The sequence below is a fragment of the Citrus sinensis genome, chromosome 9 (genome assembly GCF_022201045.2).
Source record: "Citrus sinensis cultivar Valencia sweet orange chromosome 9, DVS_A1.0, whole genome shotgun sequence".
In the NCBI taxonomy this organism is placed as follows: domain Eukaryota; kingdom Viridiplantae; phylum Streptophyta; class Magnoliopsida; order Sapindales; family Rutaceae; genus Citrus; species Citrus sinensis.
The window spans coordinates 9,931,721-9,957,703 of NC_068564.1; the positions used below are offsets into that span (position 1 = coordinate 9,931,721).

At 34.0% G+C, this 25,983-nt stretch overlaps 3 protein-coding genes across 4 annotated transcripts; 1 reads left to right on the top strand and 2 right to left on the bottom strand.

Moving 5' to 3' along the window:
• Positions 1-293: 293 nt before the first annotated feature.
• LOC102610745 (protein FATTY ACID EXPORT 1, chloroplastic) lies at positions 294-14,684 on the bottom strand. Of its 2 annotated transcripts, XM_006491430.4 has the most exons (6): positions 14,442-14,671; positions 13,807-14,056; positions 12,346-12,510; positions 11,043-11,089; positions 10,878-10,918; positions 10,431-10,782 (listed from the first exon to the last, which is right to left on the bottom strand). In XM_006491430.4, exons 1-6 carry the CDS (start codon positions 14,547-14,549, stop codon positions 10,689-10,691), a joined length of 705 nt encoding a protein of 234 aa, XP_006491493.2. In that variant the 5' UTR covers positions 14,550-14,671; the 3' UTR covers positions 10,431-10,688. The 2 variants fall into 2 exon arrangements, with proteins under 2 accessions (XP_052290350.1, XP_006491493.2); XM_052434390.1 differs by lacking the exons at positions 10,431-10,782; positions 10,878-10,918 and adding an exon at positions 294-335 and having other exon boundaries at positions 12,346-12,553; positions 14,442-14,684.
• Positions 14,685-17,765: 3,081 nt separating this feature from the next.
• LOC127899849 (uncharacterized) lies at positions 17,766-20,800 on the top strand. Its single transcript, XM_052433986.1, has 4 exons — positions 17,766-17,903; positions 18,018-19,691; positions 19,815-20,253; positions 20,724-20,800. Exons 1-4 carry the CDS (start codon positions 17,766-17,768, stop codon positions 20,798-20,800), a joined length of 2,328 nt encoding a protein of 775 aa, XP_052289946.1.
• Positions 20,801-22,306: 1,506 nt separating this feature from the next.
• On the bottom strand, positions 22,307-24,781 carry LOC102610447 (40S ribosomal protein S6). Its single transcript, XM_006491429.3, has 6 exons — positions 24,629-24,781; positions 24,430-24,494; positions 24,052-24,109; positions 23,349-23,457; positions 22,903-23,175; positions 22,307-22,774 (listed from the first exon to the last, which is right to left on the bottom strand). The coding sequence occupies exons 1-6, from the start codon at positions 24,632-24,634 to the stop codon at positions 22,533-22,535; spliced, it is 753 nt and encodes a 250-aa protein (XP_006491492.1). The 5' UTR covers positions 24,635-24,781; the 3' UTR covers positions 22,307-22,532.
• Between the last annotated feature and the right edge of the window lie 1,202 nt (positions 24,782-25,983).

Genomic DNA, 25,983 nt, shown 5'->3' on the forward strand with positions numbered 1-25,983 from the left:
TGCTTAACTCATAGCCAACCGACGGCAGTTCCTGTAAATGACATGCACCTAATACAAGAAAACTCCTGTAGAAGAGTCTAATTGCCCTGGTCCTCAGAAATCTCTTTACGACGCGGCAGCAGCAGATGACTTCAACTTATTTGGAGGGGGATTCCCGCCGGAAGCAACCACATATGAATAGAAACACAGCATTGAGGCCCTGCAAAAGGTGACAAACAACAAAAATACTTGTATTGAGTAACAGCATCAATTTGTCATCGGTTAACGAAAAAAGATAAACCACGTATAAATTACCTAATGGCAGCATAAAACCCTGTTGGAAATAGCTTCTTTGTCTGCACTACATGAGATTATATGGTTAGCAAGAAAAATTTCATGTACATAAAAAATAAGATTAAAAAAAGGAAAAATAGCTAGCCTAAGAATGAAGAGTAATATTGCTATTATGAGATTACTACCAATGAGCAGGGTTCCAAGTTCTGCTTTAAGAGGACTGCTGAGAGCACTGCAAGATCACTGAGATGAGATGCCGTAAGATAAGCTTTGAAGGATGTACACATCTATTTCAAACACACGTTAAAGCAAAAATGGATTTCTAACATCTTAATTTACATAAGAGGTAAGGCAAATAAGTGAGCTATCGTAAACAGAATGCTAATTGTTCACAAACTAAATATCGAGTGTGAAATATCATTAGAACCACGATCTTTTGTCTCTTAGTAAAAATTGGCTCAAAGGGTGATATTAATTCATCTTCTTTGGGAAAGGAAAAGAACTGGTGGAAACAATAGTACTGTAGGTTCAGTGATGCTCAAGAAGTTTCAAGCTTTCAGAAACGCATGTGCCCACCTTTTCAAAATGTAACGCAACAAATCCCCCTTAAATGAAAAACATTGTTTCACTTGCCAGAATTGTATGTCCCAATTCAATTCAAGCTACATATATGGATAGAAATCCATTTTGTCAATTCTTTGTTACTTCGAGAATCCAATGACATTAACCATCCATCAGCTTTACTGATTTAGATTCGTCTGTCATTAGGAAAGGTGAAAAACTGGTGGAAATACTATCACTTTATAGTCATTGATGCTTAAAAAGCTTCAGGCATCAAGAAAAGCACGTCCAAACACTTTAGCTTGATGATAAGCCAATCCCCTTTCCACCCATGTGAGTGAGGTTACAAACCCGTGTATATTTTTCCAGTTGAACCACCTAGTATGCCCATCTTAGGTGCTAGTTGTTTCAAATCTCCCATGCTGTATGAAAATATTGTTTCACTTGCCATAAGTGAAAGTCCCAATTCAATTCAAGCTACACATGTTCTCAGTCATTAGTGCATCAGGAATCTAATGAATATATTGACCATCTATCAGCTTGAACTATAACAGAAATTCAAATCCTCACTCGCAAGACAGATGAATCATCTTGTAAGGCAATGGGTAAATATCAAACAAATGTTATCGTCTCCATCACATACACATACTCATCGAATGAAACCTAAGGGAAAATGAAAACTTCTTCAATAAAATCCTAAGAGCAACTACTCAGATCTACTTTAAACAGTAACAGTATTTTTTTAAAAAAAAAAAGAGCTGCATCGCTCATTTTATGGAATACAACTACACTTAGAGTTACATATGTGAATTAAAAGGATAATGTGACATGATAGTGTATTGATTTATATAACATGAACAACATTACCAATGAGTTCTTATATATTCATGGAATCTATTATTTTAACACTAGTGCAATGGCGTACAATTTGAGTTTTTGATTAACAGTGAAAAGTTTGCTTAAGAAAAGCCTGCTACCTGAGCATATGAGATGGTGAGTCTGTTCAACGATATTCTGTCATGCGCCAGGATAGTGGCTCTAAAATGGGACCACTGTAACACTATTACTGAATTTATTATTTAAAAAATTGATGGAACCCATTGTGAGATTCACAGCTCTTCCAAATGACAGAGCACTATTGGACGGGTTTACCACCTTACTGCCTCATGTGAGTTTCTCTGGTAAAATGCCTCACGTCGAGGACATGATGGTGTTTGTAATGATGCTGCAATTGGAATGTAGATTGGTGGCTGCATTTTGGAGAGCTACTAGTGTATACTACTACAACATCGATCATCTCTAAGCCCTTACGCATATATGCAAAACCCTAGAGAAAATATATTTTTGTGTTCACCCCCCGTTACTATTACTATTATTATTATTATTAATATTTTCGTTCCCTCTCTTTAACACATCTTACTTTTTTATTGTGTCTCATGCCCTTTTCTTCTTTGCCTTTGTTGCCAACATTTTGATGGTCTTTATTGTTTGCAAGATTGGAGGTGAAATATTTTCTCAAATGCTTTGTGTTATCTTATTAAGAGGAGTAACAACCAAACTTGTAATGGTATGTCATAATAACCATGACAAGTTTGGTCATTGATTAGTAATAATAACTCTTTATCTGTGTTTGATGTACAAAGCAAAATTGGATAAGCACAATGAAAATTAAACTTGTGATTAGTAACTCAAAAGAAAAGAAAAGAAAAATTATATAAGAATTGAAACACCAATATTATTTTAAAACCGCAAAAATTAAAGATTTGTTAAGTTGTGAATGGTGAAATTAACTTTTGATTGATTCAATGCGTAGTAATTGAATATTTCAGGGAGCTCCGGACCGGAGGGGTGACTTGGAGAGCTCAGTGAAAAGAAACTCTTTGGAAAAGTTCAAGGAGCTCATAATTTAAGTTCAAGGGATCTTATGTGGAGCTCATGAGAGCTCAGGAATCTTAGGTATTTATCGCTTATTATGTCAAAGTACAACACCGAGAGTTGTCTAAATGTTGCATTGGTGTGCTATGTAAAATACTCATCCTTTGAGATTACGATCTATTAAAGCAATGTGGAGTAACGTGGGTTGTTATGCAAGATACCTTTTAAATCTTTATTAATAATATCAACTTTATATTCTTTTTTTAGTTCATCCTTTTTGTGATTCAACATTTTCTTTCTTTGAGAATTATCTTTTTTTCGTGGAGCCCAAGCAACATCTAATATCGCTTCTATATACTATATCACAATCGTTGTTTGGAGGTTTACTACTTTAGGAGGAATTCTAGAATCGTCATAAGTAATACAACTAATTAATGCATGTATGACTTTTGTAATTGAATTTAATATAATCATTATTTACATGATAATTTTTTTAAAATAAATATATATATATCATAATATCATTTGTTTATTATATGAGTAATATGATACACTCAATGTATTCTAAAGTTTCTTCAACCTTGGAAAGAAATATGCTAGTCAAAGGAACCTTCTCTCCCCTTCGTGGGCAGGTGGCGGCTGTATGTGTGGATCGTGTGCTTTTATACTTTATGGACATGTAGAGACATCCCACATTGACCATCTACATAAAATAAGGTGTAATACTATAAATTCGTATGCTTTTACCCTTCTTCCCTTATTGCTTCCTTAGCTCCAAAGGCATTCTAGGAGGATCTAATGAACATTCCACCCTTTCTCCAATTGAGTTGTCACGTGGCGACATACTATTCGCCCACTCCAAATCACCTACCCACTATTTTTTTGGGGGGGTTTTTTCTACAGCAATTCTCTTGTTCTTTCAAGATTATCATCAAGTCATTGGTTGATTGATTTTTTTTTTTCAAAAATTCGATTTGCAATCAAGGATTAATGGCCGAGGACTCAACCATCCACTAGAACAAGAAAGGTGATATCTTTGTATTAAAGATCGAATTGATGATGTACAGCGACCAAATTGTCAGTCAAGCCATGTTTTTCAGACAAAGGACATGAAGAAATGAAATGAAAGGGACGGGACATTGGTGAAAAAAATAAAACACATTTTTAGGTGGTTAGACTGCAAAATCAAAAGGGTCCCGCTTGATTAAATTTACGAACAAAACACCTATCACGAAACTATTGGTCAGCGAATAAATCCACATGTGGATCATGTGAAACAGAGGTCCATCCTGGGTCCACGAAGTTCCCATCAACCCTAACCATTGATTTTGTGGGCCAAAATCATGTGATTAGATTGATAATGATCGATTTAACATGCCAAATCTCTCTCTCTCTCTCTCTCTCTCAATTAAGCCAAATTGGGTCTTTATCATGATTTTACTCGGAAAGGGCCGAAGGAGTCAGTTTTGCTCGCCGAGTTCAATGGGAAACCAAATGAAGCTCGTTGAAATTATATAATATAGTCAGCCACGACGCCCACCAGATGATTAATTTAATTTAATTTAATTTTTAATTTTTATTTACCTAATCATACACAATAAGCAGTAATTTGAGCACAATGACGATGTCAGGGCAATAAAGATGATTAACGTTGTTATTCTAGAAAATAAAACAACTTTTAATTAGATTAGCAATGCACTAATAAGTGCTTATATTTAATATCATACATGGTCATAAAAACAATCATGAATGCCATGATCTATAAATGATTTTATTACGAAGAAGTTCAATGAATGATGCTGTAAACATTGCCCTTGAAAAGAGTGGCGCTCCATAAAAATTGGTCCATTGCTTAGAAAGTGATACTCATTGTATGTCAATATTATTACTGTTGTTCCTGTTATATACATGCTCTAGAAAATAATAATAATAATGACAAATTTCGAGTTTGTGATAAGGATTTGAGATGATTATAAATTTGTATTCATTCTTTTAGAAGAATTTTTTTTTTTATTGGGAAAACTGCTTCGAATTTGATTAATTGACCTACTGCATCAAATTCTTTTCATGAAAATTATTAAAATATAAAGGGTTTTCTTATACCTATATTTTCATGAAACTCAACCTTACAACATAAATGAATGGACCTCTAAAAAGATCATCACTTAAAGGTAGGATTAGGATAAAATAATATATTAGAAGAGAAAGTACAATATCCTTTAAGTTTTTTTTCTTACTCTTTTTTCTCTCTCTTATTATTTTATTTATTATGATGCCACTCTTGATCTTCAACTTAAGCATCAAAGGATCTTTGCTGGTAACATCCCCAAGGACCCCCCTAAGGACATTAAGGTCTCTCACAGTCCATTCTCCAAGCAATTAAAACAACTCTTCCTCAACTCCAAATGTATAACCAAACTTTTATTATCAACATGTTTAAATACAGGATCTTGCTACTTTTCATTTACTATAAGATATAATTAGACTGAAAATCAATAACTAACTCACCTAGCTTTACAACCATACTAGACCCCTAAATATAAGTTATGGGAGGGATTTAAGTGGAAGTGCGTGCGTACGCACACGTGTATTTACTAAATATTTGGAGGTAAATTTGTTCTATATTCTAAACTTATATCTTTACATTGTGTTGGACGGGCATAGACCTACATAACTATTTATGGTGGACCTGAATATCAGGTTGTGCCATAGCAAAGCTCTCTAAAAAAGGGTTAATAAATTTTATATGGTAAATAGTAATAGGATAGCAATACTCCTATGATTTGACGAAATAGTCATGTAGGTACCATCTTGTTTTCTGTAATAGCAAGTCACATAGAGCCCCTTTTTAGACAAACTTCGAGGATTTATGCAACTATTTTTTAATATAGAAGGGAGCCTGTTTTCCCAAAAACAAAATTGGGATTATTTCTTAAAATAAGAAGATTTTTATGCCAATTCCTTAAATCATAGGTGCCGCTAACTTTTTTATATAAATATTGATAAATCTTGACAAAAAAGAAGAAAATCCTTGCGCTTAAAATAGATAAACAAAAATGCAAATCGAATACTAGCTACTTTATGTATAATGTGTATACATACTCATTTAGATTAAACAATAGTTATTATTAAAAAAAAGTATGTGATGGCCTTAGGGGGGCAACGCCCACTCTTAGGATTATGGAAGAATGAAGTTAAATGGTTTAATATATATTCTTTAACTAATAATTGGTTTTCAGAAGAATATAGCAATCTTTACTTCAAAGCTCCACAGTTAAGCATGTTGAAATCGGAGAAATCAAATGATAGTAACCTATTAGGAAGCTGCAATAAGCACCTTGATCCATTATGGATGGTGGAGGCCAAACTCCAAAATTAAGCATGCTGAAAGCTAGTTATGTTGAAATGTGGGTGTGGAATAGATCGAGTTTTAAGGTGTCGAGGGGGAGATTGTTGGCCTTATGGGGGGCTTGCATGTTGAAGCTAATCATGTTGAAATGTGCGCGCAAAATAGATCGAGTTCTATGCTGAAACAAGGGGTTCAAAATAAATTGAGTTCTAGAGTGTCGCGGAGGGGGAGACTGTTGTCTTATGGCGGCCAACATGATAAAGCTAGTTATGTTGAAACGTAGGCATAGAATAGATGAGTTCTAGGGTGTCTTGAGGGGCAGATTGTTGGCCTTATGGAGGGGCGAGCATGCTGAAGCTAGTTATGTTGAAACATGAGCACAAAATAGATTGAGTTCTAGCGCGTCATTGAGGGGGAGATTGTTGGCCTTATGGGGAGGTTATTGTAAATGTATTAAACATTATTTTAAAATTATTGCAAGGGTGTTATTGTAAAAGTAAAAAAAGAAATAAGAGTTTTGAGTATCACATATTCAATAACAAGGGTATCTTGAGGTATTTTTCAAAATAAAATGATTAACTAGACACTGAATTCAAAATATAGGGATTAAATGAACATTTATCCCAAAACAATTGCTTGCTTAATTAATCTTGTGGCTATCAATTTCTGAAAGGCAATAGCATTGCACGAAATTGGAATCAAAGGTTTCCAAAGAGCAAATACAGAAGAAATTTATGGGATCTAGCAAGTGGTGATGAGAATGCCCTATTTCTTAGCTAAATTATTAACAATTTCTATATGGCACATGTCAATATTAGGGTTTTGATTGAGAACGTTAAGGCCATTATTTCTCAATACCTATCATAGAGATTCAATCATATTCTAAGTTTATAACGTAAATTTCATGGACAACAACGGGCACCAACACTCCATGTGCCTTGGCACGCTAATAGTCATTATCACAAAAAGAAAGATTCTTATGTTTCCGCAGACTTTAAAATCTATGCTAAAAAGACTTTTAAAGAGCATGCTTGAAGCCTGTCTTGTTTGGTATATTGTTAATTCGTTGGATGGATTTTATTTGTGGATATCAAATTTCTCCAAAAGCACTTGTTTTTTCTTCTTCCAAATCAATTTCTCTGTATGTATGGATTTTTTTATTTATTTGTAATTTATATATCTCTGACACTGATGGTGGTAGAGATTTGCCCTATCTCAGTTCTCAAATGTGGAAAATTTTGAGTAGTGATCTAGATGATTTGAATCATGTTATAAGTTAAGTTGGGGTCCCCAGAAAAAGAAGCAATTTTGGTGACTAGCATGCACCTCATGAACAAATATTCTGTATAAGATCGATTCTCAAGCTTTTTTTTTTCCCCCAAAAGACAAGCACGCAAGGACAAGCATGGAAGGGTTCATGGATAAAAATTATTTGCAAGAAACTAAATTATATAAAGACAAGATGTGAAAATTAAAATTTTATGGATTAATGAGTTTGTAGTGATTATTTTAATAGATTTAATGGGTCTAAATTAAATAACAGTATAATTACTCATATGATTTATTGTGGGCTTTTATTTTTTAATTAAAGTGTGAGCTTTAATAATTGTCATGGTTAAAGATTAAATATTAAAGGTTTATGTGGCTATTTTTAAAATTAATGGGGCTACTTTAATAAATTTAATGGGATTAATTAGTAATTCAAGTAACCTTTTCTTTAATTTTTTTAAAAATTATTTTCTCCAACCAGCGCTTGAGTCCCCACTAATCATGAGGTTGGATCCACACTTTTGGAGCCCTATCATATCAAGAATTGGTTAATATTCCATAATTTTAAAGAATTAATGAAGTTTTGGTATAGTGTGCTGCCTTCTTTCTTTATAAGGTGCTTCAGCTAGATTCATGTTCCCAAGCTTAGCTCGGACAAAATAATATTAAGGGAAAAAGGTGTCTACAAAAAAAAGTTATTTAAGTAAATAAATTCGTTCCATGTGTAGATCTTTAAGAAGATAATCCCATTAGATTAAAGAACCACATTGTAATTATAAATTTAGCAAATTATAATCCATATTTTACTGTTGGATGTAATTAATCTATCTATGTATGCTTAGGGTTGAGCAAATTAAATGAAAATATTGGTTACTAAACAAAGGGAATATAATTGATTGGATCACCAAATGGCAGTGAGTGGTTAATTTATATATGGATGAGATGAGTACTAATCTGATCCAAGATTTTAGACTTTATTAAAATCTGAAAAAGTTATTAAATCATATGCCTTAATATCTTTCTCGAACATTACACTATCGAACTATATAGTTTAATAATTTTCCTCAACTTTAACAGATTTAAAATGCTAAATTGAAACATTTCTATCGATGAGAGAAGGTTAAATATGATTTGAAATTTCAAAATTATGAGAAATGATTCAACTTTTATACGCATGATTTGTTATTGACTCGAAGGACAGGTTGATCCTTAACTGCCAAAAGGAGATGCTTTGGGTAAACTGTTGTTATATGTCTAGTCGTGCTCACGCATGACCATCTTAGCAAGCTGACAACTTTAGAGAGGTGGTCATACTCCTATGCCCTAAGCCTAAGGGAAGGTTCCCTAGAAACCTAGAATATAGTTGTGTAATCATCTCTTTGCTGTATTTCTGGGTGAAAATTCCACATAATGGATTAACGGTTGCATTTTGAAAATAAGAGCTTGTAATGATACTTACAAGTTGCAACTTGTAAAAGTTATGATTTTGTTGTATTAAATCTTCAGGTTTGCCATTGGGGTTGCAAGCCAACCAGTTCGAGGATTCTATTCCCTTTTCATAAAATGTGATATAAAGGTAGATTTATCTTATTAATACTAGTAAAAATATATTTCTAAGTTAGTCTTTGTAGATTTTGTGATGTATTACAAGTGTATGTATCTAAATTTCTCATTAGAATTTAGTATATCTATAGATTTCAACACTTCAAAACTAAAGTCATTAAGCTTCATGTCGCTTAGATCATAGGCTAGTAGTGGGATAATGGCCTCTACTTTGTTAAAGGCGCCAATGGAATCCCTTCATGGGAGATTAGCTCTGCGACAAATCTTGATTATTAACAAATCTCCTCATGAGTGTTAGTTTCTCCATTAATGTCGTTTTAAGTTAGTTTCTCTGTTCATGTTGTTTTAAAGATTCCAAATTCACATATGAAATTCGACTTTATCTTCAATAAACATCATATGATTTGTTCACATGCAGCGATAGGTAGACAATAATACTTCATCATGATTGTTGAGAAGAAAAAATAAACGGAAAGAAAAGGCTAGTAATTGATCAACAAATTGAAGAAGTTGCTTAAAGTGGAGAGTAGAGTGGAGAACAAGACAACAATTACTAAAATAAGAAACAACTTTATGAGGTGCATATCTGATGAGGGCTTCAACTCGTTGAGAGAAACGGGCACTAAATTTAGCTGTTGTCAGCAGCATCATTTATTTTCATTTCACATCATGAAAGGGATTGATTGAGTAAGTGGTCATTTACAACCCTAATAAGTGGCACATTTGTAATGGAATCAAGCCATTTTGACTGCAATATACTTTGGACCATCCCTTTGTTTGTTCGGATCATTGACAAGTGGCATGGGTTCAATAATTTATTAGAAAATTTTTAGATATATTTAATTTTTTAAAAGATATGGACCGTGATAAATAATGATACAAACACAAGCAAATAATTTTACAAATATCCTTATACATACTGAGTTGGACGTGATATGAAGGGATTGATTGAAAAGTAAAAGTAATTAATAGAAATATTATGCGAGCCTTGTGATGCTTTCATTTAATCAACTTCTCTAGTAAGTTGTCAATTCAGTTTGTATAAAAATATCTTGTGACATGTATATCACCTATACGTTCATTCCAAACTATTTATTCATCATTTGGAATCTATCTTCAATGAATGTTGTCTTCGAAGGGATTGTCTAATTAGAAAGGTTTGAATTACCCTCGAACCAAATTTAGTGAGAAATTTATTTAATTTGGTGTGGGATGAGTAATGTGCTAGAGCTTGCATGGTTGCATGTATGAAAATTCATGCAAATTTCGACAAGCTTGCCAATGACCATAATTTCCCATGCCCCGCCTAAACCAAAAACATTCTGAAGCCCAAAGGGTTTGGATAAAAAAAAATTAAAAAAAAGTGGGCTAGTTTGGAATTGGAACTTGCCATTTTCTTACACAAACTATCTTCAACTCATCTTATTAATGCAATAATATATTGTTGGTAAATGCTAGCTAGCTCTTTAAGTCTGAACAAGAAACAAAAATAAATGAAGTGGAAATTCTTTGAGCTTAAAAAAAAAAGGAAAAAAGGAAGGAAATATTAATATGTTTTCACTATTGCCTTCATTTTCTCTACAATTTTGGTTTTAAGAAGTTCACTCATCTCAATCGTGCATTATTGCTGTAAAATGACCTCAATTGACTGCTTCTCCCATATTGTATGCAACATGGAACCACATGTAAAAATGCTTAACTCATAGCCAAACGACGGCAGTTCCTATAACTGACATGCACCTAATACAAGAAAACTCCTGTAAAAGAGTCTAATTGCCCTGGTCCTTCAGAAATCTCTTTATGACACGGCAGCAGCAGATGACTTCAACTTCTTTGGAGGGGGATTGCCTCCGGAAGCAACCACATACGAATAGAAACACAGCATTGCGGCACTGCAATAGGTAACAAACAACAAAAATACTTGTATTGAGTACCAGCATCAATTTATCATCTGTTAACAAAAATAGAGAAACCACGTATAAATTACCTAATGGCAGCATAAAACCCTGTTGGAAATAGCTTCTTTGTCTGCATCCACATAACATTATATGGTTAGCAAGAAAAATTTAATATGCATAAAAATAAAATAAGAATAAAAAAAAAATAGCTAGCTTAAGGAAGAAGAGTAATATTGCTATTATGAGATTACTACCAATGAGTAGGCTTCAAAGTTCTGCCTTAAGAGGACTGCTGAGAGCACTGCAAGATCACAGAGATGAGATACCGTAAGATAAGCTTTGAAGAATGTACAAATCTTTTTCAAACACACGGTAAAGCAAAAATGGATTTCTAACATCTTCATTTACATAAGAGTAAGGCAAATAATTAAGCTATCATAAACAGAATGCTAATTGTTCACAAACTAAATATTGAGATTAGAAGCACGATCTATTGTCTTTGAGAGAAAATTGGCTTACATATTAAGAGTGATATGAATTCATCCTATTTGGGAAAGGAAAAGAACTGGTGGAAACACTAGTACTCTATGATCATTGATGCTCAAGAAGTTTCAAGCTTCAGAAAGGCATATGCCCATCTTTTCAAAATGTAATCCAAAAAGTCCCCCTTAAATGAAAAAATTGTTTCACTTGCCAAGAATTGTATCCCACTTCAATTCAATCGATATATAAGGATAGAAATCCATTTTATCAATTCTTTAGTACATCAGGAATCCAATGACATTGACCATCCATCAGCTTTACTGATTTGGATTCATCTATCATTAGGAAAGGTAAAAAACTGGTGGAAACACTATCACTTTACAGTTATTGATGCTTAAAAAGCTTCACGCATTAAGAAAAACATCCCCACTTTAGCATGATGATGAGCCAATCCCCTTTCCACCCATGTCAGTGGGGTTAGAAACCCATACAACCACAGATATTATTCCAGTTGAACCAACTAGTATGCTCTTAGGTGCTAGTTGGTTCAAATCACCCATCTTGTACAAATATATCGTTTCACTTGTCATAACTGAAAGTCCCAATTCAATTCAAGCTATCTATATGGATAGGCATACATGCTCCTAATCATTAGTGCATCAGGAATCTAATGACATTGACCATCCACCAGCTTGATCCATAACAGAAATTCCAATTCTCACTCGCAAGACAGATGAATCATCTTGTAAGGCAATGAGTAAATATCAAACACATGATATTGTCTCCATCACATACACATACTCTTTGAATGGAGCCTAAGGGAAAATGAAAACTTCTTCAATAAAATCCTAGGAGCAACTGCTCAAGTCTAATTTGAACAGAATAACAATATCAAAGGCTCAAAAATCATGCAGACACAGACTTTCTTCCTGCTCTAATTTTCACCAGTATGTTTGTTTCTAACTTTGCCCATCCATGAAAGAAACAAATAGCTAACAAACGATGGAGAAGAAAGAAATCTCGAACATCGAAATTTTCAAAAAGAAAATGGTTGACATTAGTGCAAGTTCTTACCAGCTTGTCCTAGTATGAATGGTAAACTTGATTTTCCTTGCCTCCAGATCTTGAGGCTGAAGGTGCTGAGGGCTAGCAACGCACCCCCAATCAAGGCAGTTCTTAAAGTTGCAGGATTTCTTGAGAAAATAAGACCAAAAAGTCCTCCACCTAGTACAAGACCACCTGTGACAAAGTAGAATTGAAGATTTTGCAGTAGCAAGCCCAACTGCATTATTTTACTAAAAAATTAAGGGATAAATAAATACAGATATCGACATAATAATGGACTAAAGACACACCAACAGCATTGTTTACTTGTATTTGTACAGATCAAAAAGGCAAAAGTATAAATACAATTTAAAAAAAAAAATTCCAAAAGATAAATGGAGATATACTACAATGGGCGGCAAGCCTAACACAATGGAATTATACAAAAAAGCAAAGTTTGAAAGAAGCCAGTAGAAACAGATCCTAATCCATAACGGGCACAAAAGTCGATCTAGTTCTCAAATGGCTCTCAGTTGAGGTTTGATCTTGATGCTGTGACGTAGTAAATTTCCTGGGTTCAAGATTTAGAAAAGAAAATATTACAAATCCTCATCACAAGGGCTTATTATAGAAAATCTCTGAGTCACTGCCCCCAAAGTTGTCCAAACACAGCTAGACAACTTCAGGAGACAAAATGCCTACTTTGAATGTGCTCTTAGCATGGCTTTCCAATGTACTTTCTTTCCCTTTTGGTGTTAATCAAAGGCAAGGAATATCCCTTCACATGACTGGCAAAAGGTGAAAAAACTCCAAAATGAAACACGCAGACTGATATTCAATCATATGCTTCCATCACTTAAATATAATTTACATTTTATTGTCAAATCTTTCTTTCTTTTTCACACTGAACATTTACCAAAGGAACAAGAGAAAAGAAAACACATAAAACTAAAAACCAACTTCGTATAATCTTGCAAACTTTTCTAAGATATTTCAAAATAAAACAAGCAAGGGCTAAGTCATATTTTAATGCCTACCAATGGGCTTGTTTCTGAAACATATTTTTAATCCATATTTTAAAACACCTTAAGAATTTTACAGCTAGATAGCAGAATTTAAAGTACTCAATCAATACAAGCATTTCCACAAGTAAAATACAAAAAACTGTCACGAATGATTTTTTAACATAAGACAAAAAAAAGAGAGTTATAGTTACATTCTCATGCATGTGTATACAGAGTCATATTTACGATTGACCTTTGATAAAACAATGTCAATGGCAATCGCAATGGCATTTGAGGTACCATAGTTTATGTAATGCTTAAATGATCCAAATAAATTATCTAGTCAAGCCACAGAAATCGAGTTTAGAGATTCTTTCAACAAGCATAACAAAATGAGGGTGCATGAACAAGATTTACCTTCACTTCATGTCTCTCCAATACCAAACATAAAATAATTAAAAATTCCAACAAAACAAAGCATACTCACCATAAGGAATCCCAAAACAGAAATCATGGATTTTTGCTGCCTTTTTTGGTTGTGTGGCGCAATCTTCTGGTACCGGTTCAGTTTTCCCCATTTCTCCAGAGGAATTTTCTTCTTCTACGGTCGGGTACGACTTTGTTGTCCCTTCAACATATGGTTTTGATTGATTATCAGAAGTATAACTTACAGTAGTTTTAATCTCGGAACTTGTCATGTTTGTGCCCCTGTCATCAAGACTCATACAAACCCAAGACTGCAAAAGTACCAGCAGTTAGCACCACTTGCACGGCATTAAACTGCTTAAAAATAAATAAATTATGCACTTTCAACACAGACCCACATGTTGTTTCAACATTTCATGGATTAAGCACAACATGCTTAGTACCAATGTATCTATATCTAAAATGATTAATCTTATTAGACAGTCAAAATCAATACAATGACCATCAATTGAAATTTTCCAAAAGGATAAATTCTTAGTCTAAAATGGGCCTTTACTAGTATCTGGGTGAGAAATTTATAGACTAAATAACCTATATGTAAATACAAAGGCGGCTTAAAAAAAGCACTAAACGAATGCAAATCAATAGAAAATAAACAAACAAAGCCAAATTCTTTTAGGGCGAGTAAAGAGGTACCTTGGAGGAGCGAAAGCCCGGTAACAAAACGAAGCGTCGTTGAAAGCGAAGTTTGCGGTTGATTGAAGAGAAGCACGAGAGCTGAGACTGAGAACATGCCGTTGCCATTATTGATCTGATCCGCTGCTTTTCCGAACTAAAATCAACGAAAAAAATGATAAATAAATAAATAATGAAGTTTCAAAAACAGTGTTCGTGCTTTTTTTTTTCCTTCGGTGCTTTAAACTCCACCGTTGAACATTGACTTTTTGTATGCGTAGAGTAATTTTCAAAAACCTCCCCTGAGGTTTGGAGTCTTCTCGCTTAAATAGAATGTTTTCTCTTAATTTCAAGGTTCCCCTCGACGTTTATAGTTGGCAAAATTTGACAACATTTGTTTTCTCGACACAAATAAATGAGCTCGAATTATGAAAATTGACATGATTATTAAATAGATCTGGTTTGGGATCAACATGATTTTTTTTTTTTGTGTCAGGTCAAGGTTCAATTTTTTATCTTATTTACATGATTAATGACACAATTATCAAATTATTAACCAAAATTAATAGAATGTTCTTGTCATCAAAAGTTAAATATTAAATTTATTCTCTTTTTTATGTGAAGGGTGAATATTTATATAATGTTTTATTAAATTTCTATTTTTTAAAATTTAATGGTATAAATGTATAATATTTATATATATATTATAATATTTATGCAAAATATTATTTAAAGAGTAATGATACAACCACAAACTCTTGTACAAACTTATTTTGTACAAACTGATGTGGCATGATAAGATTGGTTGAATTAAATATCACTTGACCTACATAGTTTGTTTTTATTAATTTATATTTTCATTCAACTAATCTTATCATGCCACGTCAGTTTGTACAAAATAAGTTTGTATAAGAGTTTGTGGCTGTATCATTACTCTTATTTAAATACATAAAAGAGTATCATTTGTGTCAAATAAGTGCACAAATTTTTATGTAAATCGTGTTAAATTAGTTTAAGCAAGTTATTGAATTATGCTATGTTGGGTTATGTGATTATCTCACTATTAAATAGGTACGTCAAGTCACCCATTTATTATTCAGATCGGGAATTTTGATATTTTAACACAATTATTAAATAGATCGTGTTTATATCAATCTAAATTTAACATGACATAATACAGTAATACACAATCCAGTGATCTTGCGTGATGATCGTTACTTGACTGCTAAAATACCAAATTACCCCTGTCGTCAAAACCAAACACTGGTATGATACTAGCCAAGTTCGGCAGTGACGGTGCTTAGTTGTGGCATGAGATTGGTTTGGAAACAGTGAGTTTGATTTTTGGGAGTAGCTTTGATGTTAAATTCCAATATGTATTATTTATATCGATATATTTCCTACGAGAATGTGAGCCTAAGTGTAAACTTTAGTTTTGATTTTCCTCTCAAATAACTTACCCAAGAAGTAGCTTAGATAGGGATGGCTATGGAGCATATATGGATTGGATCTATATTGCTTCAGATCCAGATCCGTAATAAAATTTAAGATCTGTATCTACTCCAGATCAGTTATGGATCTATATTTTTCGCTCCATATCTAGATCTGAAACAAAAAATAAAGATTTATATCTGCTCCAAATCCAAATTGAAAAATTAAAATCCAAATCTACTCTAGATCCATCATGAATTCTAAATCTCAATAATAAGAGAACAATTTTTTTTAGAAAGAAAATTTAAGACTAAAATGCATTGGTAACAATTAAATTATATAATTTGTACAAAAAATCTAATAAGTATTGTAGCTTCTACTTTTACACCAAAATAAACAAATAAGAAAGATAATAAAATATCGATAAAAAGTAATTGCATAATAAAATCATTATAATATTCTAATGTCTCCTTTATTATTTTGATATCCATTGCACACCATCATCATTCCTATATCATTAAATAATAACATATAAGTTAAAAATGATTTATTATATTCGGTGTTTTATTATTTTTATTATGATCATATTTAACTAAATATATGATTAACATAATTATTTTATAGTTAATAGCCACCATTGATTAGTGATTATACAAAATAAATAAGATTATGAGAAAATAATAGAAAAATAAACTCAAGTCTGTGGATTTTTCTAACAATTAAATAACTAATCCAAGCATTCAAATGAAGTGGAGAAGTAAGAGTAGATTAAATTATAGAGTGACTAAATTATAGAGACTAAATTATAAAGTGAAAAAACTTAAAAAAAATTAGGGCATACTATCCTAATTTTATTTTACACTTGATAAATTTTTGTCTTATTATCAATTAAGTACCTTTAAGATTTAAGATTCTTAAATACATGCTAATAAATAAATTTTATCATCATTTATAATTACATAATTATTAAGAATTTTTTAAAATAAAATTACATTAAATGGTGAGTAAATATAGATTTAGATATTGATATTAAAATAAAGGAATATTATCATTTTCCCACCAAAGGTATTCTAACATATCATGTCAGTACCATGGTTTGGTAAAATTATCATTTTACTACCAAACGTTTAAACTGTTAGCATTTTTCCACCATTCCGTTAACTGAATAAAAGCTATGCTGACGTCATAAGGGTATTTTGGACATATCACGTGAGGCGAAAACGTTGCGTTTTGCAATTGTAAAGAAAGCGGGCAATTTGGACATGGAGCCCTAGAAATCGAAATCAACCCCCCTCACTCTCAATTGTAAAGAAAGCGGGCAATTCCATCTCCGCCCTCTCTCGCTCATTGTAACTGACGCATATCCCTCTCACTCTCGCAGCAGTGTTCTTCCATCTCTACTGTCTTCTACTCTGTCCATTGTAAGTAGGATTACTACTTGGTTATTGTTAATGAATTTTTGCCATTTTATTTGTAATCATCAAGCTTACATGCATTTGCCGTTTTGCTGTAATTTTGGTTATTAGGCATAATTTTGGTTATTGTTCGTTACTTTTTACCTAATTAAATTGCTTTGAGTTGTGATTAGCACTTGAATTTAATAGATTAGGACTATTAGTTGCCTACTGTTAATTAATTTTTGCTTACTGTTAATTAATTTTTTATTTGTAACCATCAAGCTTACATGCATTTGCCGTTTTACTGAAATTTTGGTTATTGGCCATACTTTTAGTTATTTTTCATTACTTTTTACCTAATTAAATTGCTTTGAGTTATGTTGTAATTTCAGTTATTCAAAATGTTTCCTCGTTTTTAATCTTGTAGATGATGTTACCATTACAACTACATTTACTTTACAAAGGTGAAAGACATCGTATAGGGTTGATTGAACCTGAAGAATATACCCTGTAGCAGATGAAGAATGAAGCATTGAAGATTACCAGGGAGCATGGGTTGACGACTCCTGAAAGTGTGCAGTTATCGGTTACCAACCCAAGGAACAAGCTTTCGATTATTGTAGATTCTGAGGCAGTCTTGCAGGCTCAGTTCGCTGTACATGATTCAATGGAAGTGGCAGTGTTTAAAGCCACAATTTTGCCAACCCTATGTCCTGATTTACCGCTTTGTGGGGTGTTACAAGCGATGCTACATAACTGTGGAGTGTAGTTATCTGCAGAGCAAATTACATGGGTGAATGATGGTGGAAATGAACCACCACCTAGGACTGGAGGCATACAAGGGCCACCAATAGAGCTGAATGAGAATGATGATGATGATGTAGTATATTCAACTGATGGGAGTCGTATAGATGACACTGATGATGATGATACTGATGACGATGACCAAAATGAAGATAATGGTGCAGATATTATGGATGATGCTAGGGGTTCTAGTTCTGACGATGAAACAGCTAAAGTATATCCTCAGCTGTTAGCAGACACATCAGATTCAGATTATGATTTGGGTACCACTCAGCTGAAGGATTATATTGAAGTGCATGCATGTAAGCCAGGGCGTAATGGTAAACATAGGCTGAGGTTAGGAGATGTATTTGATGATGTTGAGCATTTTAGATATGTGTTAGGTGAAGTGATGGTGGATAAAGGCTTTGAAATTGCAAAGGTGTACAATGAGCCTAGGAGATTTTACGGAAAATGCAAGATTAGTGAGTGTCCATGGTATGTGATGGGAGGTAAAATAAAGGGCAATGGTGGATTTGCAATCAAAGAGTTGCAAAAGAAGCATGAATGTAGACAGACTGGAAAGTCAGTGGCAGTGAACAATAAATGGATAGCAGAGAAAATTAAAAGGAAAGTTGTTGTAGATCCTCATGTGAAGATTTCTGTTCTTCGTGAGTTTATGTTGGAGACTTATGGTGTGCGGATAGGGGATTTAAAACTATATAGGGGTAGAGAGAGGGCAAGAAAAGACATTAATGGAGATCATGCAAGGGGATACGAAGATTTGTTTCAATATGCTGCAGTGATTCACAAGTATGATCCTGGTGCAATTTGTAAAGTGCTTTGTGATGTTGTAACTAGGCCTAAGAAAGTGCTCTTTCAGAGATTCTTTATGGCATTTCCAACTCAAAAAAATGCCCTTAACAATGGCTGTAGGCCATATATCGGGTTGGATGGGTGTCACTTGAAATCAAAATATGGTGGAGTTCTATTAGCTGCTGTGGGTATGGATGCTAATAATGGAATGGTCCCATTAGCATTAGCAGTGTGTGAGATAGAGAATACTGAAACTTGGTCGTGGTTTTTAGAAATTCTGCATTCGTATTTTGATAATGGCTTAGAGCAGATTACATTTTGCTTAGATAGGGAAAAGGGTTTGTTGGGGGTCATTGAGATAACATGGCCTACTGCATATCACAGACCATGTGCTAGGCACGTATATGCTAACTTCTGCAAAGAACATCTTGGTGTTAGTTTGAGAAATCTGTTTTGGAGGGCTGTCAGTAGCACTAACAAGTTTGATTACGCTATTGCAATGGAAAAGCTCAAAAAAGAGAAGTTAGAGGCATGGCAGTGGCTGGAGACTGAGCTTGCTGGGTTTACTTGGTCAAGACATGAGTATGACAAGAATTGTAACGTAGACCGTACAACTAACAACACTTCAAAGTGTTTTAATAGTTGGATATTACCCCACAGAGAGAAGCCTTGCTTGACCATGCTTGAAGAAATTAGATGCATGTTCATGACACTCTTCACAGAAAGGAAAAAAGAAGCACAATCTTGGACCAACGTTCCACCTAGAGTGAAAAAAAAATTGGATGCTGCATATGAATGTGGAAGCAAGATGAATGTAATGGCTTCTGGGGATCTTCACTTTCAAGTATAATTCTAACTTATGTTCCTTATAATTATTTTTTTCCTGAACCTGAATGTTTGTTAGGTTAATCAATTTTTTTTCATCAACCTTATAATTATTATTTAATCATTATGTAATTTTTGTTAGGTTAAAGACAAGGGTTATTATCCAGCAAGGAGGTTCATTGTCGATCTCATGAGCAGGTCCTGTGATTGTGGCTATTGGGACCTAGCTGGAATCCCATGTACTCATGCTATGGCTGCAATTAGTCAAGCTAGACACACAGCAACAGAGTATCTACCAAAATACTTCAGCAAAGAGGCGTACTTGAACACATATGTAGTGATGTTCAAGCCAATTCCTGACAAAGTTACATGGGACCCTTGTGATAGGCCCAAGCTCTTCCCACCTGAGATTACCAAGAAGATTGGAAGACCAAAAAAGTCAAGGAAAAGGGCAGCCACTGAGCCAATAAAAAAAAAACATATCATTTTATATCTGCTGCTCCTTTTGTGGTGGGATGAACCACAATGTCAGGAAATGTCCATTAAGGCCATCGATAGCAAGAGAATTAAGAGCCCAGCAGGTAACAGCCACTGAACCTAATGTTTTAATTGTTTTTATGTGTATTGAAATTAATTTTTTATTGTTATCTATGTAATTTTAAATAGGGAGTTAGTGGGCCGGGAGAAAGTTCTAATGCAGCACGTACTTCAAAGAGGACAAAGAAAGTGGTAATTCGTTTATTGTTATTCATTGAGTAATTTTTACTTTGTTATAAATATTGATGATTTTATTATTTATATATTTCAATTTAAATAGGCTGTAGGTGGTTCACAAGAGAGCTTTATTGCTCATAGAGGAAGATGAGGTACTGGTAATAGAGGAAGAGGAGGGAATAGAGGCTGAAGGGGCCAACGGGGTAATAGAGTAAGAGCAAGAGGCGATGGAGTAAGAGGACGTAACAGAGGTATGTTATTGTTTCAAATTAATGTTTGATGTCTGCAAATAGCTATTGCTGGTCTTAGATAATGAGGTAATAATTTTTTTGTCCAGGCCAATATGAAGCTGATAATGTTTCCTTGAATCCAACTCAAGGCTCACAAGCTTCACAGATATTAGATGTTGTATGAAATATTACCATTAAGGTGTTGTTATGTATTTTAGATGCACAAAACTTTATATTAGTGCATTAAGTTGCTGTTATGTATTTTGGATGCACAAACTTTATATTAGTGCATTAAGTTGCTGTTATGTTTTTGGAATCCACAAACTGTTTTGATTACTTTCCAGTTGCATTACTTTTCATGTTTATTACATTACTTCCTCATAAATAAGCCTATCACAATGCCACAAATAAAAACTATGACCAATTTCAGTTTCGCTTTAATGCATCGTAGTCGTTCACTTATCTTCATCACATCTTCATTTAGGTTCATGCCATGACCGGATGTAATGTTACGCATTTTCACATCTTCTTTTGCTGTCCATTGCCAAAAATTACACTTTTTAAACCTGCATGTCCAAAAGAGCTTATTAGGGTTTTCCGAGGTTGTAGATACCATCGCACATACCTGCACTCCACAATTGCAATATTTAGGGTAGCAGGTAACTTCGGCATGTTTCTTAGCTCGAACCCTGGTATTAACACTTAAGTTACTACTGGAGGCCATTGTTTTATTTGAATTTATGTGTATGAAGGCTGAAACTATGTTTGGTTTTGAGTGAAGATTAAGAAGAGCTAGATTTTTTGAGCTTGGATGAAATGTAGTGTTTACAATGGCTTATTGTTGCTGTCTTTGAATGATAAAGTATGTTTGGTTTTGCTGTCTTTGAGCTGGGCATGTCATTTTCTGGGTTGTTGGGGCTGAAATGGGGTTGCTAGTTGAGGTTGAAATGGCCTGATTGCTAGTAATAAAATGAGCTTGCTGGTGTTTAAAAATGGCTTGGGCTTGCTGGTGCAGTGGTATTGAAATGTTTACTGTGGCTTGTAGTTGTGCGTTAGAAATTGAGTTGCTGGGTTGCCATTTTCTTTCTTTTTCAGTTGGGTTGTTGGTGCTCAAATGGGGTTGCTGGTTGCTGGTTGAAATGGCAACCACCAGCAACTTTTATAAACATAAAAATAGCCGCTATTTGAATGTAACGGCTACTTTTGGGATTATTTTTGTAATTTAATCATCACTTGCTGCTGTTCATTCTTAAAGGACAAAATCGTCTTTTACGCTCCAGAAGTAAAATTGACCTTTTAAAATTTTTCCGTTAAATATTAATTGAATTTTAACGAAATTGTGAGAAAATACTAATAATTTAAACGTTTGGTGATAAAATGATAGTTTTACCAAACCATGGTACTAACATGATGTGTCAAAATACATTTGGTGAAAAAATAATAATATCCCTAAAATAAATCCAAATTTACTCCGGATCCGCCATAATCCACGCATCGATATCCAAATCCAATCCAAATCCAATCTGATTAGATTTAGATCACATGGATCTTGAGTCAAATCCGATCCATTGCCATCCATCCTTAAGCTTGGATTAAATTCCAAGCGGACAAAATATTGTATGTATTAGTTGTTATCAAATCCCATTAGATACCGCGTCCAATCCTGGTGTCCATAAAAGAGAATACCGAATTGATAAAGGCAACCGCAATTCATTGAAAAAAAAAAAAAGTTCAGCATTCAACAATTAAAATAAACAGAATATCTAATTGCCAAAATCTGTTACATGCCATCAAAACCAAAATGGGGGGTCTCCCCCAGTCCAAAGAGCACTCAATCAAAATTACCTCAACCTACTAGAAGTATTCAGCCCTGACTATACTTAGTTGTTGACCAAAAAGCCACCCTTGTTTCATATCTAAGCCGCAGCAGTAGATGGCTTAGAAGCAGCAGAGAGCCTGGATCTCTTCTTTGCCAAACTCTCACTGCGACGTTCACGCTGTTCCTTCAACCGGGTAGCAAGGAGCTTCTGGTATTCAGCAGCCTCTGCTTTGGCCTTGGCAATTCTCTGCTTCTTCTCAGCAATTCTGGCGCGCTTCCTCTGCAAAGTCAAAGGAGTCACCAGCCTCTGAATTTTAGGAGCCTTGCTAACCTTTTTACCTGCCAACAAGGAAGACAAAAAACGGGTTTATTCCCATTATCATGTCAAAGTCTTGACATATTTGGTTGAAATCATAAGAATGTCACCACATTTGCATATATATAAAAAGAATGCACAAATGACTCACCAGTTTTGGTTGTAAAGGTCCGACGGTATGTGTTGACATACTTCCGAACATCATCTTCTTTGGAAAGGTTAAACAACTTCCTGATCTTTGAGGCTCTCTTCGGACCTCTCATCCTGGGCTTCTCAGTGTCAGTAAGTCCAGGAAGGTCATGTTCTCCCTTTTTCACGATGACCAAGTTCAACACTGAGAGATCTGGACTAACAATGCATCCACGAACAGATTTCCTCCGACGCTCTCCATCTCTCCTTCCATATCCACGGAAGCAAGGAGTACCTGTAAAAACAAGCATTAATACTATAATCAGTTTCATCTCGCAAACATAGCTTCAAAAACAATCTCAGAAAAACAGAGAAAAAACACACGCACATGAGCATATTTCAAACGAAACATAGCAAAAATACATTCGGGCAATAAACAATAAAGACAAAGGCACACAGATTACAAACCTCTGTGGAGCAGAAGACGAACACGTCCAGGAGTCAACACTCCTTGCTTCATTGGGAAACCTTGCTTGTCACAGCCTCCCATTATCTTAAAGACATAACCTTTGAACTCCTGTCAAAAGAATTGAAATGTGTCAATTTAGGCAAATAGGAACAAAGCAAAAGCCTTCTCCTTAAAAGGATAAAAATTTATGAGCATCTGAATTCAGAACCCATGCTATGCTAATAAAAGGACAGCAACTGCAAGCATATCTACTCGACAGGAATATTGGCAATTAAAAGGACCGATTGCACTACTATAAGCACATCAGTGACATGCTCTGCAATAATAAAAAAGAAAAAAATTTACGAGCATCTGAATTCAGATGCCATAATAATAAAAAGGATGGCAACTGCAAGCATATCTGCTCAACATGAGTGTCGGCAACTAAAAGGACCGATTGCACTACTAGAAGCACATCAGTGATGCGTTGCCTTTCTTCCATTTTCACACGAAATGGTTAAGTAACATCAATAGCCTAGCTTTCAACAAATCAATTCCAATAAAATAGCTCAAACATAGGAAAAAAAAACTATGATAATAAAAGAACTGAGCTGTAGTTGAAGAATCAGTGCATCTATTGTATCTTTTCCACAGATAAGACAGAACAAGGCAAAGATTAAATTCGACATTCCACAATAAAGAAATTCTTAATGCAAAACGTACCTCCCCAAGAGCATCACCACTAACTTCTTGTGAGATCCTCTTGTCGAAAAATGCTCGGCTGCATCATTAAATATAATCATAAGAAAATTTTTGCAATCAAAACAACACAGCATCAGAGAACTGGAGATTGACTCTAAATCAAACAATGATAACACTGTAAACACTAATCACAGCATCAAACTACACACTCTTAAGTTGTTTTGGAACTTCCCATTATATCACAAGTAAAATGCGAAAAAAAAATTATCCCAAAACTGCTTCAGCATTCAACATGTCAAAATCATATATTTTCTTTCACTTTCTCATCACCCAAACAGAACCCCCAAAAAATACAAAAATTTCCCAAAAATACAAAATTTAGGACGTAAAGATACATACAGTTTCTGGTCATCGTCGATTTCGAGCTTCTTTTGGCACCCAGTGGTGGGATTTGCAATATTGAACTGAAACAAAAAAAAAACAAAAAAAAAAAAACAAAAGAATTACCATTAGAAAATTTGAAGACAAAATGTGTGCATTATGATTAAATGCAAAGCTTTTTCAAAATATTTTTTCATCAAATAAAACGAATGGGTACCTTCATTTTGTTCTGCGGCTATCAGACTAACCCAGTGGAGTTCTTCGGCTCTCTCGCTGCTGCTGCACAAATGCTCCTTATTATGAACTAGGGTTTTCGAGAGAACGAATATATATCTAATAGATTAATCACCGTCCAGCTGGGGCTGGTGTGTTTTTGGGCTAGGGTACTAAACAAAAGGGCACTTTTGGGCCTCCATGAATGTGGGCAAGTGGTCCGCTGACTCAGATTATGGGCCATATAAGGCGACCCATGACCCGTATTGTCATAACAAATGTTTTCGAAATGTTAAAAGGTACATTTTCTAAGTAAATTTTGAAAAAGAATTATCAAGTAATTTTATAAACTGAAATGACTAGTTTTCATTTGAGATAATAAACATTACGTTTCATAACAGACACTTATCAATTAACAAAGTAATTTATTAGAGTGATAGTTGTCGAACAAACGAATAAGACCTTCTAACGTGCATATAAAACAAGCCAGTGCATTAGAATATCTCTGTCATTGTGCACACAACAACTTACGAGCTTTATTTTGGAGTATTGTGTTCTTAACTTTACATTACCCTTTACCACTTCAATAGACTATGAGTCTATTTGAAATTAAAGTTAGGTAGCTGTAATTTACGGCACTAAAGTATTTGATAAATATTAACTACTGTGTTGAAAATTGATTAAAAAAAAATAAGGTGGCTTCAAATTTGATGTCTCACCTAACTTTGACATGAATAAGTGTTGAATGGTGGCTATTTTGAATGTTGAATGGTGGCTATTGAATGTTGAAAAATGGTTTGATTTTAGGCAAAATTTTACCTATAAAAGGAAGCTCTCATTTGAGAGCTTGGTATCCAATTGAGAGCATTCAATTGGTGGATGCAAGAATCCCATATAAGCAATCCAAATTGAGAAAGAGAAATATTCTTAAGCATGTAGTTATATTGAAGGAGCATTCAGCTCCTTAATATGGGTATTACGGATTTGCTTTGTTAGGAAATATTTATAGGAATCATGTATTTGGGGCTTGGGTGAGAGAAAATTATTTATGAGAAAGTGGTTGTAAAAATTTTTCACACAATGAATATTTTTTCTCTAGTTATCTTTTTAACAATGACCGTAGTTTTTCTTTAGATTTGAAGTTTTCCACGTAAATCTTGTGTTGTATAATTGGCATATTCTTCATTTAATTTTTTCTGTTAATTTATTACTTGACAAATTGCTTGGAGTGATCTTGGGAGGAAACTCAAGTTCCTAACATACTGTAGTTTGAAAATTATGTTAATATGATTTTCACTTGTATGATGAAAAATCTATTTAAAGTTTATATTTACTATATACTATTAACTTTTATTTTAT